General features: G+C 39.9%; 1 protein-coding gene across 1 annotated transcript; it reads right to left on the minus strand.

The window, feature by feature from the left end:
* Positions 1-627: 627 nt before the first annotated feature.
* mfsd2ab (major facilitator superfamily domain containing 2ab) lies at positions 628-14,298 on the minus strand. Its single transcript, XM_036566357.1, has 14 exons — positions 14,122-14,298; positions 11,927-12,052; positions 10,626-10,750; positions 6,740-6,863; positions 6,572-6,650; positions 6,314-6,483; positions 6,084-6,174; positions 5,284-5,402; positions 5,044-5,127; positions 4,130-4,213; positions 3,850-3,962; positions 3,345-3,488; positions 2,813-2,989; positions 628-2,492 (listed from the first exon to the last, which is right to left on the minus strand). The coding sequence occupies exons 1-14, from the start codon at positions 14,206-14,208 to the stop codon at positions 2,435-2,437; spliced, it is 1,581 nt and encodes a 526-aa protein (XP_036422250.1). The 5' UTR covers positions 14,209-14,298; the 3' UTR covers positions 628-2,434.
* Between the last annotated feature and the right edge of the window lie 1,087 nt (positions 14,299-15,385).

A 15,385-nucleotide genomic window follows, 5' to 3' on the forward strand; every position in this document is an offset into this window, starting at 1 on the left:
TGTGCTCCAACTCTCCTACCCCAACAAGTCTATAGGACAGCGGTTACACCTCAATTCTACACAATTCTGAGCAATTCCACACCAGTCATATCACCATAATGCATTACAGCTGCAGTTTAACCAATATAAACACTTAACATCAGCTCAGCAGCTCAGAAACTGAGCCCAAGTCTTAATCAACTTGACGCAGAGAAAGGATGCCAGTTGTCTAGTTTAAGCAAATAGGTAGGTTTTAAACACAGAGCTCCTGGGGACAATTTACATTTTTTCTGACCTAGAGGATGTTTTTTTTAATGATTCATAGTTGTTGCACACAATTAATCCTTTCTCTTTAGTTCATTTGGGTCCAGCAATATGGGAGTCAGAGTTTCCTAAATGTGGAATAAATCTTGCAAAATGTATTGAGTTTTAAGTGTTTTTTTTTAAACTATTCTAGACCTGAGTGCAACAAAGACGTGACTGTGAAAGCTGAATGAAATATAACTACAAATGACATAAATAAGTTGCCACAATGGAGTAAAACGACATAAAGTAAGGCTCAAATTAATGATATGCTAGGAAGAAATATCAGGAAGAATCTTACTGTGATTCAGGCACATGTAACAGACAGAATACCACAATGCAAAAATGTATCAATTAGTATTTATTAATCATTTCTGCTTCCGTTTTTCTTTTAATTGTTTGTCATAAATAATTACATAAACGTGTCTGGGTCATCCCAGTAAATAACACAAAAAAGTATTTACACAGCACTATACATACATTATTTACACATATGTACACAAAAACACTTACACAGCAACGGGGCGGAGAATGCTCAGTGGATGTCCATGTATTAGCAAGACAGCCAGTACCTTATGATTGACAAAAATTCAGCAGAAATACAAAACATAATCTCCAATAAATCATAAAGTACAGTTATGAGACTGATGTGCATCATATGTGAACACATTAATATATGTATGACATATGACAACATATGCAAATGTATATTTACAAGACATCCCACATCCAAGTTAGGACATGAAATGGAGAAAAATCTCCTTAAAACCAGTCACAAGTGTAGCGATTAATGTCACAGCAGGAACACTTGTTAATTTATCAGAATTAACAAAATAACTTTCATATGAATGAATGCAAAAGGTACAGGTAAGTGAAGCATCAATTCAAATCAATACTAAAACAAAACACTAATGCTTCCCTTATTACCATATATAAGCACTTCTGGGGAGCCAACTGATTTTTATGTACATAAAGGACAATACTTGCACAAAAATGAACTGACCAGTTAAAATCACTTGACACCACAAGACAATTCAGATGTAAAAACACCCATCATTCAGTTAACTCCACTATATACATACACGCACACACACTCACACTCTTTATATATAGTCTTACTTTTCCTGTTCTTTTCCCTTAAATAGGCCAAAGAGTTGACATATATTAGAGAGCAGCAAAATTAGACTATAATGATATTAAAATAAAAACATTAAATAGTTAAATAACTTTTCACTTCCTTCAGGAAGCGGTTGACTGCACAGGTCCAAGCACTGTCAAAATTGGTGCCTGATTTCTTGGTAACTCAAATGGTAAAGATGCTCTGCTTCAGCTGTATAAGTATTTCACTTTCTCGCTTGTCTGACAGCAGTTTGTATTTTGCCTCAGACAGACTGGGTGCTGCTTGAACTTGTCATGTGTTTAATGTGCAGCATGATTTTTTTTCCCAGTCTGAGGCAGCACACTGGTTTGTGTATTAGAATGAAGGCTGATGGCCTTAATCTGTAAACTATAACAGGTAGTGTGTAGTGTTAATGAAATGTACACTGCCGGTATTTGGCAACAGACAGTACAAAATACCTTACTGGATTTATGAACAATATATACTTGATTCATACTTTCAGTTAAAAAGGTACCCTGGATGTGTTGGGTACAATGTGATTGAAAGTAACACCACAAGAGCCATCAAATTTCAGCATTCAAGTTTCTCCTCAGTCTCAGACATCTGAAGAATCTGTTAGTGCAGTGTGAATGTCTTGTGCTTTTCACATTAAGCTAAATGCAGGATCTGGACGTTTCAGTCCTGCTCCAGGGAGTAGCACCAATGTAGGCAACATGAACCAAAACAGGCATATGCTCCCGTCACATTTCAAGGTTTTGTCCACATCTGAGGGAGAAACACAACAGCGGAGTCTTTGGGGACCTTCCAGTGGTTTCATGGCTTTTTAGCACTACAAGGCACAGTAAACTGGATCTCTGAAATGCTGTACTTGAGGTTGTTGTAAAGGGGAGTAGAGGTAAATAGGCCAGGTGACAACAGTCGGTAAGCATGGCTGGCTTAAAGCTGTCATGCGTGATTCATCTTGCCTTTGAGGGTCCCTTATTCAATCGTCCAAAGTAGGTGTCAGAACGTCCTCCTTAGAGTCCTATGGAATTATACCACACTTCCATCTGTCTCTGTTGAGTCCGCTTCTGAGTCCAGCTCATTCCCCCTAAAGAAGGAGCCAGAGAGGAGCAGAGAATCAGTGGAAATGCTTATGAAAAATAAACAGAATTAAGAAAGTGTCTTTAAGCATTCCTCTTGCTTAACAGCAAGGTATTAAATGTACACAACTACAGATAGGCTAAGCCAAGGTGCAATCTGCAGTCTAGTGTTCTTTTTAGCTGATCCAACTCATTGGTTCATTATCTAGTGGGGGTCAGGTCTTTTAAAGACAGGAAACTCTAAAACTCTGGTGGTCTTCAAAGATGTAGCTCTAAGAAAAATGTGTTACTTGGCAAAAGCATGCATAAAGTCTATAGAAAGCCTTACTGTTGCTCATTTAGCAGCTTGCGGTTGCCCTGACGTCTCTCTTCATTGATAGGGTAAGTAATAAATATGATCAGTCCTATAATGATGAGGAAAATGGGAGCCGCAGAGACAAGAACTTTCAATGTGATGTCCACCTCTATTGGTTGTGAGCAGCCTCTCGTCACATAACCAGCGAAACTATTTAAAAAAAGGTCAAGAGAAAACAACAGAAACATTAGTTGGTCATACTTGTCCACTTTAAGCCAACCTTGTGACTCGTCACAAAGCAGCGATGAATTTCGTGTGAAAATGAGTCCTATATGGAGATTGGTCTGAGGGGCTCCTCACTGATTGGGGGTAATCGGATTATATATCAAAGTTAGGAGGTCATCGATTGTCAGAGTGAATGTGTAACAAAAGGCAGTCTCATAAGCTCAGTCAGACAGTGAAATCTCACTTCAAAGGCTTAAACCACCTTACAGTCAGACAGGATTACATACAGTACAATCAAAAAGGAAGGATGTAGGACGTGAGAGTTGGTGGGATGACTTACTCAAGGCTGAGGGTTGAGATTCCCAAGGAGACTCCAGAGGCAAACTTTGTGAAGAAAACGTAGAAGGAGTAGAAAATGGCTTCGTGTCCCTGAGCCTCAGGATTGTGCACTTTGAAATCATCGACCACATCAGGAAGCATGGACCTGAAGTAGTACATCGAACGTACATGTAATGTACTGCACATACATTTGGAAATAGTTTTCTCAGCATGGCATGAGTTCTACAGCATCACACACATCATATATGTGTATATACATATATGAGCTGCTGTGCTCAAATTAAGTACAAAATGAAGTGGAGGTACATGTGTTTCATCATAAATAGTACAAATGTTCCAATATTACTTGAAATTTAATATCTTTAATTTACATTAAACGTTTTTGGCGTCTCCTGTAAAGATACTATTTTGGAGATCCGTATATACACTTCTCTTCCTCATAAGCAGTTTGGTTATCTTGTACTTATCAGTCGGTGTCCATGGCTACCGTTTGGCTTGAGACTCACCAGGGCAAGAGGAAGGCTGCAGCAATGCTCACTCCAGCAGCAAAGGAGATGATGTACGTCACAATGAGATTACTTTTCAGCAGGACCACTCCGATCAGGAAAGGAATCACTGACTGCACAAACAAACATCAGGAAATTAACCAGCGGTAATTATTACCATCAACCACCAGATGGCGCTTTGAGTCATTTGATGTAGCATTATGAATACACATAAAAACACTATACTTTTTTCAAACACTACTGTAAGTCTTACTACTGAAACAGTCTCTCCAACACTTACTGTAGTCCCACAATACACAGCAGTTTTCTTGCCAAATCGAGTCAGAAACCACTGCCAGAATGGGATGGTGAGGGTGGCAGAAAACTGGAGAAAGAAAAGAGGGATACATTAGGGGTAGTCTGTGACTTTGACTTTTGTTTCATGAATTAACGCCTAAGAAACTGTGACTTTTTATTTTTGCAGGGCCACTGATTTGAAGCTGTACTGTAAAGCACACATATGTGAGCAACATGATGCATTACCACCGCTGACTCACTGAAAGTTAGAATGATGTTCTTGCTCTTTTTGTGGTTCAGATTCTCATCAGCAGTGCAAGCATGCAGCCTGATCAGAGAGAGTGCTTTCTCACAGTTGCCCCAGTTTTGCAGAAATTCACCTTCAGCAAAGTACCACAGAGAGAAATATCTCTCTGCACAATCTAAAATGTTGCATGTTTGTGCAAAGCACTGTCACTGTGAATTTAAATGGCTGAGCAACTTCTCATTTCACTGAATTCAAATGACAGACTGCATTTTAGTGCATTACACTGCATTCAAATAACAGGTTGCAGACCTTACAAGTTGCTCTCTTCTGAAGTGTAGACTCTTTGTGGTTTTGAGTTCATATTGAACACAGATAGTTTTTTTAGAGAAGCAGTGTTTGTTTAAAATAATAGTACATTTCTTTATACCTCAAATAACTCATTTGTCAGTCTGGTTCTCACAGAGAACTGCTGTCAGTTGCAGTCTGAGGTGTGGCCAGTTTGTTATCAAGGGAGCAACAATTAGAGAGAAAGATATACATGTACACATATGTAGAATTACACTGTAACGTGATTTAAAACCAGTACCAAAACTGGTAATGTGACACAAAGTATTAGCAGATTTTAATTTCATCTCATCATAGCTATTGTGCCATGAGATTACAAAACTTACCATGATGACCAGTAGGATGTTCTGGAAGTCATCTCTGAAGCCCAGGGTATAGCAACAGAACAGGGCAAAGTTGCCTTCCAGGAGCTGTATGGAGATAAATTCTAAAGGTATAAGCAAATCCTAATAAATAAAACACCTGTCAGAAATAGCTAAGGCAAACCATGGTGGTCTATGGCTTAACCCTCAAAATCAAACACTGTTAAGCAAAGCAGGAAGAACGCAGCATGGAGCAGCACTCACCATAAAAGCCAGAGAGGTGAAGAGGAAGCCCATGACCAATTTTGCATACGGACCATGGCCCATTACCAAACGGATGCCCTGGAAGAAGGACATGGGCTCCGTTCTGACCCGGGTGGTGTCTGCCAAGACAAGATACATTACAGCGAGCAGAGGACTTGTTTGACTCACATGCAGAATGAGTGGTTGCCAAGCCAAATACACAAATAAAAAACAGTCATGAGACAACTGCAAACACTTAGAAACACTTTTCCATAATTATTATTTGATGAAGTGCTCATTTCTGTGTGAGTTTCACAGGACCCCTTTAACAATGTCCAAACTGTTCAGTTGACACTGCGGTTTCACTGTACACAGACCCCGTGCTGTGCTTGTCTCTCCCCTGGGCACATCTCACTCTACAAAGACTGGCCTGTCGAAGAGTTTCGTTCTGAGGCATGCAAAAAGAAACTGGGAAACTGCAGGACCCAGTATTTTTGTGGACTCCTTTTCAGATGCATCTCACTGGTGTGAAAGTACCCTTCTCCGTTTACCCAGTGCCTTTTTCAGGGGCCACTGACTAATGGCCAGCTACTGCCTCAGAGTAATCTGAGAACAGTGGAAAAGCCCATACTCCACGAAATAGGATCAGTAATCAGAAATACAAATAGATTGCTATTTTAGACCTATTGATGTGACCAATTCTTAATGGAATCCATGTTTGATAATACTGAAAGCAATTCTGGGAGTTCAGGGGACAGACAATATCAGACAATGAAGACAATACATTATTGTTATAGAAATATGAATGGAGATTGCCTCACCTTTGCGTTCCTTCACACCACAGAAGAGAGTGACCGCACACAGGACGTAGATTGCACAAATAACCCCCGATGCAATCATATAAGCCTGTCTCTGAAGGTGGATGAAGGGAAAAGCACAATATATTACACATCTTGAAAGTGATGACAGTGGCAACAAACATCTTAAATCCAGTCATCTCTCAAATCAAGAGTCATGTAAGAACAACACTGTAGTGGGCTCCATGACTTACTGTGTGCTCCAGTGAAATGTGTGGCTGGCTGATGTTGACTTCAGGTCCAAAATCCTGGCTTGAGGAGTTGAGGTCATTTCCAACAGGTATGCAGGGAGCATTTGCTAACCCCACAATCTGGCCCTGGATTCCAGTGCCAATAACCGTTCCCAAAACTTCCACAGTCATACCTAAATGAGCAGGGTCAATGCTGAGAATGCATAGGGAGCAAACTACTAATGTATCACTAGAGAACATGAGGCCTTGAGCAGGACTTACGATAGGCAGTGGCAGAATCCCTCTCCTTCTGTTCTGAACTGATGAACATGGTGAGGGCAGAGTAAGGCACATGGAAGCACTGTATTTGGAAACCGAAGAAACAAAATTAGCAAAAGTGAATTTTCCATCACACATACAGACACATGATCGATTCTAGATAATACTTACTGTTTGCAGAGTCTGGAAGAGACAGTAGAAGATGAGGTACCAGATGATTTTGCCCTGATCTATAGGAGGCACGTACCAGATGAGAAAATAGCACACCACTGCTAATGGAGTGGACAGAACAATCCTGCAATAAAATGAATGGGAGACAAAATGACTTTTGGTCCTATACATTAAACAACAATCTATGAACGAAGACCTCTAACACAAAGATATCTTAATAAGTGAAATTGTCTTAAATCTAGTTAATATACCTAATATTTCTCATTATCAAATTGTACAAGGTTATTCAACATATTTCTAGACCTTTTTACTTGTTTTAAGTAATTTTATCTGGTTTAAATTTTCTTATTCCTTGTATTACTAGATTTTAGGTGATTTCACTTGTCAAGGTATCACTTGCAGTGAAGGCCTAATGCAAGTTTAGTCCTGACTTCAAGAGATTTAACAGCCAAATATAACTCAGCTTGTACACCTGGGAAATCCATCAAGTGCCAAAAAAAACCAAAACAAATGTCTAATTCATTTCATTGCTACCATGTAAATTAAGTTAGTAGTGCTCGGCGTATTTGTAAATATGTCCTCGGGGGAAATTTTTTTAAATGAGAACATGCCATTCTTTCTCCTCCCAAGCACATCACACCACTACAGAACACTCCTCCTTAAAATGACTCAGCCTGTGACGTCATCCTGAATCATGAACAGCAATCCTGGTTGGCAGCATTGGAAAATGTTGCAGATCACATCCTGCAATTGTTACAAATTTCCTGTGGCCTGATGCACATGACATCAGTGTATACAGACAGGATGATGCAGTTGCAAAGGGGAGGAATGTACTCGTTTCCCAATTCAGAAATGTCATAAATTAAGATGTCTGAGATAAAGTGGCAAGTTAACTGGTTTGTTGAACAGGTTTGCATGACTGGGCTACAGTTTAATCAAGCCATCACATGTGAATTTGCCACTCATTTCCTTTGGGAGACTAGATAATAACTGGCCAAAGCTTGGCTAATATTCTCTCCGCTGGCAGTTCTGTCTAGCATCCATTTCTTTTATTAGAAAGGCACAAACAGATTAACTACATTAACTGAGGATTGTTCTCAATCAAATATAAAGTAACAGAAGGCTTTTGTTAAAATAATTATTTGACTATTACTTAAATCATTCAAGGGCTTTTGTAACACATTGTGAAACTACCATTTGTATAAGGTACTGGGTAGGCAACATTACCTAATATGTACCTGATATTTTTTTTTTTTTTAAAAAAGAGGCCCTTACTCCTTATTCCTAAATGGAGGGTAGGCCTCACAAAGATATGATAAGACCTTGCTTGAGAAAAATGACACGTTTCTCAGACTTTTTACAACCTGTTCACAAGCATACGCTGGATTCAAAAACCAAACCATCTTCAAGGACACAGGTGAAATAAAAGGCTTCCCTGATATACTGCATAGACGTTTCACAGACTTCAAGTCACCTGCTCTGAGCGTTTTTACTAGAGTGCAAATGACCCACATTACACAGCTATGGTGTTGCAATGCCACGTATACACGCCACGACTGCACCCACACATCCTTTTTCTCTTATTGTTCGGAAATTCCATCATAGATAGCATGACAAGGAACACCATAAATAAATGTCTTGCTACAGAATGGTTTTATTAAAATTTTAAATAGCCCCAGCATTTAATAGTACTTGCACTAATTAGCATAACCAAGAAGGTGTGTAAGTATATTTATTAGTTTACGTCTCTTTCTCCATAGTCACAGCAGGAGTGCAGATTCAACTTGAACTAAAGTGACCCCCCAAGCATTCCTCAGGCAAACGGAATTCAGAAAGAGCACAGCTGTGGCCTCTGATTGGAGCAGACGTGGTGGTGTGTTGTAGGCTGGACCACTCAGGGCTTTCCGATTTGCATATCTGTCACAGCGCCCAAACCCAAAACACACCACAAGATGATATGTCCGCCTCCCTGAACTACAGGCAAAAACTCTGTCTATCAATTCACATAATTTCCTATCTTCATTCATTCTAAATGTACACAATAGTCTTGATGTATACACCATCATTCAAAGCTGTTTTTTCACTCAGTGTATTCTCTTAAGTGAACAGAGGAAACAGTACCTCACAATGTGTTTCAACTGAAACCCTTTCAAAAAGGTATTCAATTCAAGCACTCACAGATAGAGCTTTTCTAAACTCAGAAGCATGGCTATGAAAAAAAATCTGATTTGTGCTTTTTATCTTACTGTCTTTTTACCTCCTGATAAATTGTAGATGAAGAGCTCAGGGAAATCAACCTTCAGTAATGATCATTCCTGTCCCCTCCTCAGAGATGACACAAATACCCTGCTGGATGCCTTATGAGTCCTCTAATGAAACCCTGTGGAGGGATGTGCTTCACTAAATGCTGCTGGAAGCGCTATAGATTGATTTGCTCAGCATATGAGGAATTATTCTCTCCTCAACGCTTACTCTCATTTACATATGCAACACAGTGTTCATTCAGAATATAGAGTCACATTCCTTTCCCTTCCCCCACCCCGCTTCCCAGCACTTCCATTTACTCTCAAGGTTCCTCCGCCTTCCATTTAGGCTGCATGTTTGGCAGGGTCCTGCTTGTTCACAAAACCTCACTGTAGAAATGTTGTACAACCAGTCAAGGTAAACACCGTCATTAAACACAAGAAAGAAGAGGCAGGAGGGAAATCTTGTGTGATTCTGCCAGTGACAGATCTGGCATTTCTTGTGGGTCTGAGCACCAGAAAAGGAAAGGGGGAAGGGTATTCCAAGGGTCAGTGACCTCGCCTTAAAATTGCTAGCAGACAACCATGCAGAATCGGCATCAGCAAACCCCCCTGTCCTTATCCAACCTCCGAAAGAGTCCAATCCTAACCCGCCTTATTCTTTTTGGGAATCATGCCAGGGTTCTCTAAACCAGACATTCACTTTGCTTTAGGGGCTTTGACACTACATGTTTTTCCATGTGCACAGGACTGAAGAGTAGTCGGCAGGGAACAATTAGCCACGTCGGAGAGGAAGAAGAAGAAAATAAGTAATTTTATATAATTAAGCCAGTCTTTTACATAATTAAGCTAACGTCAGGTTCAAGAGGATCCATCTCATAATAGCCAAAATCAATCTATCAGCCACTGAAAAAGTAAAACACGCACTGACTAAATATCTCACATGTATCAAAAAACAAGTCTTGCTTTCCACTCACAGTAGCAGTACAGGAAGCGTTTGAATTATCAGTTATATTATAAAACACTATTTTGCACCTGAGTTCTAGTCTGTGAACACAAAACAAAAATGATAACACTCTAGCTGAACTAGCAAGCCCTACCTGTCCTCAGTTTCCTTACCCCACCACAGCACTCAAAGTCAAACATAGAGCTCACCCTCCCATGAAGCAAAGCAACAAATTTTGCCTCAACAAAGTGTCTTTTACAGCAAAGGCCATCAAGCACACTTGGCATCTGAACAAAAAAAACCCACAACATTTCAAAACCACTGAAACAATTGGACAAAGCAAACTTCCAGTAAGAGAGAATCATTTGGGAGATATTGCAAAGCCAGCTGGGTACAACCAGTGTCCCCACTGTCCTCTTCCACTAAAATATCGTCATGGAGAGAATTATTCCTGGGTGGGCTAAACTTGGTAAACTAATCACATTGAAAATAGAAGCCTCTGCATGGGTGCACTGTTACTCAGGGTGTATCCTCACACTGGGGAATTCGCATTCAGACACCTATTTAAATAAGAAAGCGCTCAACCTTCTTGAAAAAATGAGAATACAATACAAGATGAACTGCACTTTTAGATCCAATGGAGCCATGCTGAGAGAAAAGACAAGAAGCATCCAATAAAGAGTGGCAAGGCACATACCAGGGCATCATTTTTCCAAATCTGGTCCAGGGGCTCCGGCTGACTAGGAAGCCCACTGTGGGGTCCGTGATGGCATCCCAGGCTCGGCCCACAAACAGGATGATGGAGGCATAAAATGGATCCACCTAAAGAGCAGAGAGGAGAACGATCAATGCTTCAGTTCAGATACAAATATCTGCACTGAATCACAATCTGGAATGCCACAATACAAAGTAATAGTCTGGCACTGGATTTTCTATGGTATGAGGCAAGTAACCTTCAGAAACTTAGCAGGCTGAATACACTAAGCAACAGATTTAATAGATGTATGAGCAAACTAATGATTTGAAGTTATACTGTTAGTTACATTCTTTCATAGTCATTCTTTCTCATAATAGGGTGTGACACAAAAGCAAGTTGCTTTCTATTCATCATGAAGCGCATGGCAAACTGTTTGACTGCAAGACAGTTTTGGCACAGCTGTCCATGTTTGGAAAGCAAATGAAGTACAGTCACCTCTCCCAAAAGTCAAAAGGGACTCAAAGCACCAGGATGACCTTGAGTCATGAGATCATAGAGCACATGTTCAGGGACGCAATAGGCAGCTCTGCTAGCATTGTATTTACTCTCCCACTAGGAAGCACTCTGGCTGCACAAAGAGCAAAAGGACTGGACCGACTACAATTGTCCCATCTGACAGTTACTGTAGCATAATTAGTGGGTACTCAAAGGCCTGAATAGAGAATCACAACTCAAACTGCAGGAGGTCCTGGATGCCATGTCTGCTTGTCCTTAGTAACATGACAAACATCAAAAGCCATTAAAAGTGCCCTGTGAACTGCTGGTATTCACTCTCTTTAATCTGGCCAATAGGCCTGTTAATTCTACAGTAGCTCCCTACAAGTTAATGGCATAGAAGAATTTTTTCCACCTATTTATTTTCCAGCACAATGCTTCCATTGTGGCTGTGAAGTGCCTGTTGCTTTGTCCTGTGACTGGGGAGGCAGGGGGGCTTGGGCAAACTCCCTGGCCTCCGAAGTGCATAATCCAAACTCCTATGGCAAGATATTAATGCCCTTAGTTACAAACACCCTCTCCAGTAAAAGCTAGGGAAATGTACTCAAACTTGCTTTGCACAAAGCTTAACATGTGGGCAGTTTTAGCAAACTAGTGCTGACTTATACATAAGATAATACAACAGTGCATAAATGGTGGCAAGTTTATTCTTGGCATTTGTCCAGGTGGAGCTTGCTTATGACATTTGATTAAATATTGACTTTAGTTAGTACACTCTGCATCAAATTTGATTGAATTCAACTCACCAGAGCAACATCCAGAAGATAGATCTGGAGGAAGAAGCCAAGGGCACATCCTGTGATCTGATAGGGCGCTCCTCCTACAGCATAACACAGCTTACTGCACACTGACAGGTGACCTCTCTTCTCAGGCTGAAAAAAAGGAACATCAAACTTCAAGTCAATATTTTAATGATGTATAACATAAATAATAAATAAGATTTTGAAGAAATCTCAGCTGAACTGTGTTTATTATTGGGGCCACTCTGGAAGTTAATGACAGCAGAGACTCTTTTTTTTAATATACGTGTGGTATAGGCTGCTACGCCCAGATCTTACCAGACGTTAAGCTGTACTGAGACTTAGGTTTCCCATGTGCAAGCTGGATGCTGTTTGAACTGTAGCAATGGTATGCAGCTTTGTCCAGTTTGCTCCTAATCCACAACATGGTCTAATTTCTCTCTGTCTCTCACTCACACAGCTACTAATATTTGGGATCATTTCATAATAACAGCCAATTCATTATGCTATTCGATTAGTATCAACTCCTGGCAGGTTCGCTCAGCAGGCAACTGCACAAGCTTAATGGTGTTCCAATACCTGATCTGTGCTGACTTTAAACTATACAGGTACATGAGAAAAGCCAGCCAGTTTATTGACCACACACGCCCACTGAAACAGGTCAGTCAAGTTCAGTTCTGAAGTACAACCTAATTGCAGTGGTGAAATACATTAACACAACACTTTGGAACAGATTTTAGGAAGTAAGAGACTATTCTGGAGTTAATAATAATGTGTTTTAATAAAGATTAGGTTTATATTATTATTGTTGTTTTTTCAGGTCTTTCCTTCTTTCTAAAAGCAAAAAATCCAGTATAGAGATACTGACTGTTTTACAGAGATACAGCATCTAGATTGAGGTTTAACAACAAACAACACATGACAACCTAAGTTTGGATTTTATACTTTCATGAAATTTCTCACTTCCACGTAAAATCTGGGACAGACAACAGACAACGCGGCTCCATCAGTAAGAGTCCACTAAACTGAGTCATTTCCTTTCGAGACGCGTGGCCGTACTTCCACACATTATGATGCCATCCTGCCAGCTTATATTTTCCTTGATATCACGGCATTACACAAATTATGTCAAACGCACCCAAGGTAACCAAATCCACACCTGAAAAAAACACTTAGAGCTAACCCATATCTATTATCCATTAAATTATTATCTTAACATAAGATGTTAAAGTATATTAGACTATGTGTTTTGTCTGGGTTACTCATAGTCACACTTTCGTTTGACCAGTAAAACTGAAGAACTGTCTCAGGAGCCCTTAACGGAACTTTAACAGGAGTTCCTTAATACACAATATTTGGCTGAAACAGCATGAGTTCATACATCTGCTTAACATAACCTTCAAGCACACAACTAGAAAAAATCTCATAATAGCCTTCTCTTCAGAGCCAACAAATAGCAATTAATTCATCAGTCCTCTCAGATCTGATCCTATGCACATCTAATACAGGACGAACATCTCAACAAGTGTTTGGAGTGCACGACCCACTGAAGGCGCTCACTGAAGTCGCCAAATGACACGTAGCCTATAAGAAAGCGGTGACCGCTCGCTGTAACTTAGCATATAGCGGTGACTTCAGCTATATAAATACGGGCAGCAGTTTAGGGTATCGCTCACTCATTTCAAATTAAAATGTTACCTTAGCCAGATAATCACAGTTTTAAATGAGGTCTACGGCGTATTAATGACAAATCCGAGGAACCAATAATTCTGTTCATTCACAGCAGAGATGAAAACGCGGTGACACTAACGTTTGGTTACAAATTCAAATGAGAACTAACTAGCTAGTTAGCTTGCTAATGTTAGTTTAGAAGTTGGGGAAAAAAGCTGCTGAAATGTAGGCTAACGTGAACTTAGTGGCTAAGTTAACTAGATTAACACCGTTCTTCTGTTAAAAATGATAAAAAATGATAATAATAATAATAAAATGAAAAAAGGAAGAAAAATGCACCGGCGGTGTCCACGCCCACCCCATCGCGCCATAAAAAATACAAAATAACATAAATCAAGCTTGGATTCAAGGAAAAGGCGAGAACACCGTATTAAGAGACGTCTAACATAGCTAGGTTAGCCAAGTTCCCGTAACGTTAGGCTAACCTAACGTTACCGAATATTCCTTATTAGTTACTATCCATATCTCACCTTAGCGACCGGTTTAACTCCATTCGAAGGGCTTTTGTGCAAGAGACTCGCATTGGAAGACTGTTCACCTCCTTCTCCTCTTGCCATGTCGTTGATATTCTTCTTTAATGAAGACTTCCCTTGTGAAGTAACGTTAAAGTTGATAAAAACCGCTGCAATCAGACTCTGCTCTGTCTCTCTCTCTCTGAGTGAGTAACCGTCGCCGTGCCGGCTGTAGTAACTGAAACGGAGGCTCCGCCCCCTTTTCAGTTCATTCAGTGGAGCCTTTTTTTCGAGATACACATTCATACAGATAACACATCTGATACGTACATATACAAACAAAACACTAAGCAGAGGGCATTACGGAGAGATAATTACAAATTCATCCAACAAATATCGTCTTTCTAGTATTTTTATTCATGGAAAACTTAATATAGCCAGAGATTCTCTAATACGGGCCTCGGGCATGCGCAGTGATGATACAACAGAACGTGGTCAGACAGGAGGGTGTGCCTGCGTGTCGTGTGTGTGGGGGTGTATGTATGAGTGTTTGTGTGTTATTCAGGTATTTGTGGATACCAAATGTCAGTGTCTCCAAGATGATGGAAAACAAGAGCGTGTTGATGTTGTGGGGACATTTTCCTGGTTCCCATTCAAATTTCATGTTTTCTTTGAAAACAATAGTAAAAGTAAAAGAGTCAAAATATTTGCTTTTGGTCTGGTTAAATAGGAATTCCACCGATTTTTACAATATTCAGTCATCAAGATGTAAGCATGAAGTCATTCTGAGTGGTCTGATGGGACATTTTAGAGAAACTCTCAACTCAAGTTTCTTTTACAATGGCAGTGATAATATAGCCATTTTATTTTCCATCCAAAATCACCAACCCACATGCGTCTCCTAAGTTTGATAATTGTAAAATAATGATAAATCATAAAGAAAAAAAGGCATTTTGCCTGTGTTACTCTCTACACACCCTGCATAAATAAACAAAATGGGGCGAAAAGCCTCAAAACTGTTGTAAAACAATGTCTAATGAATCAGGCAGTAAACTTGAAGGAGCTTTTAGAGTCATTAAACTCTTCAGACGTCTGGTCCCTATCACCACCACTGTGAACAATTCTGACTCAGTATATTTCTCTAGAATGGCACATGTCACATGAAACCACTCTGACTGTGTTTGTTTACATCTTTGCCATTTAATTATGAAGAACCTTTTAGAAAATGGTGGAATTTCCCTTTAAAAATTGGGTTAGTTGTAGCACTGCATCAGTTATCTAC

This window comes from Colossoma macropomum, unplaced genomic scaffold, assembly GCF_904425465.1.
Source record: "Colossoma macropomum unplaced genomic scaffold, Colossoma_macropomum, whole genome shotgun sequence".
Classification (NCBI taxonomy): domain Eukaryota; kingdom Metazoa; phylum Chordata; class Actinopteri; order Characiformes; family Serrasalmidae; genus Colossoma; species Colossoma macropomum.

Excerpts from the sequence above, each read along its gene's own strand:
- mfsd2ab (XM_036566357.1), bottom strand. The coding sequence starts at position 14,208 with ATGGCAAGAGGAGAAGGAGGTGAACAGTCTTCCAATGCGAGTCTCTTG. Across the intron at positions 6,651-6,739 it reads TCTTCCAGACTCTGCAAACA|TGCTTCCATGTGCCTTACTC; the intron begins GTAAGTATTATC and ends TTCCAAATACAG. Across the intron at positions 4,214-5,043 it reads ACATCCTACTGGTCATCATG|TTTTCTGCCACCCTCACCAT; the intron begins GTAAGTTTTGTA and ends TTCTTTCTCCAG.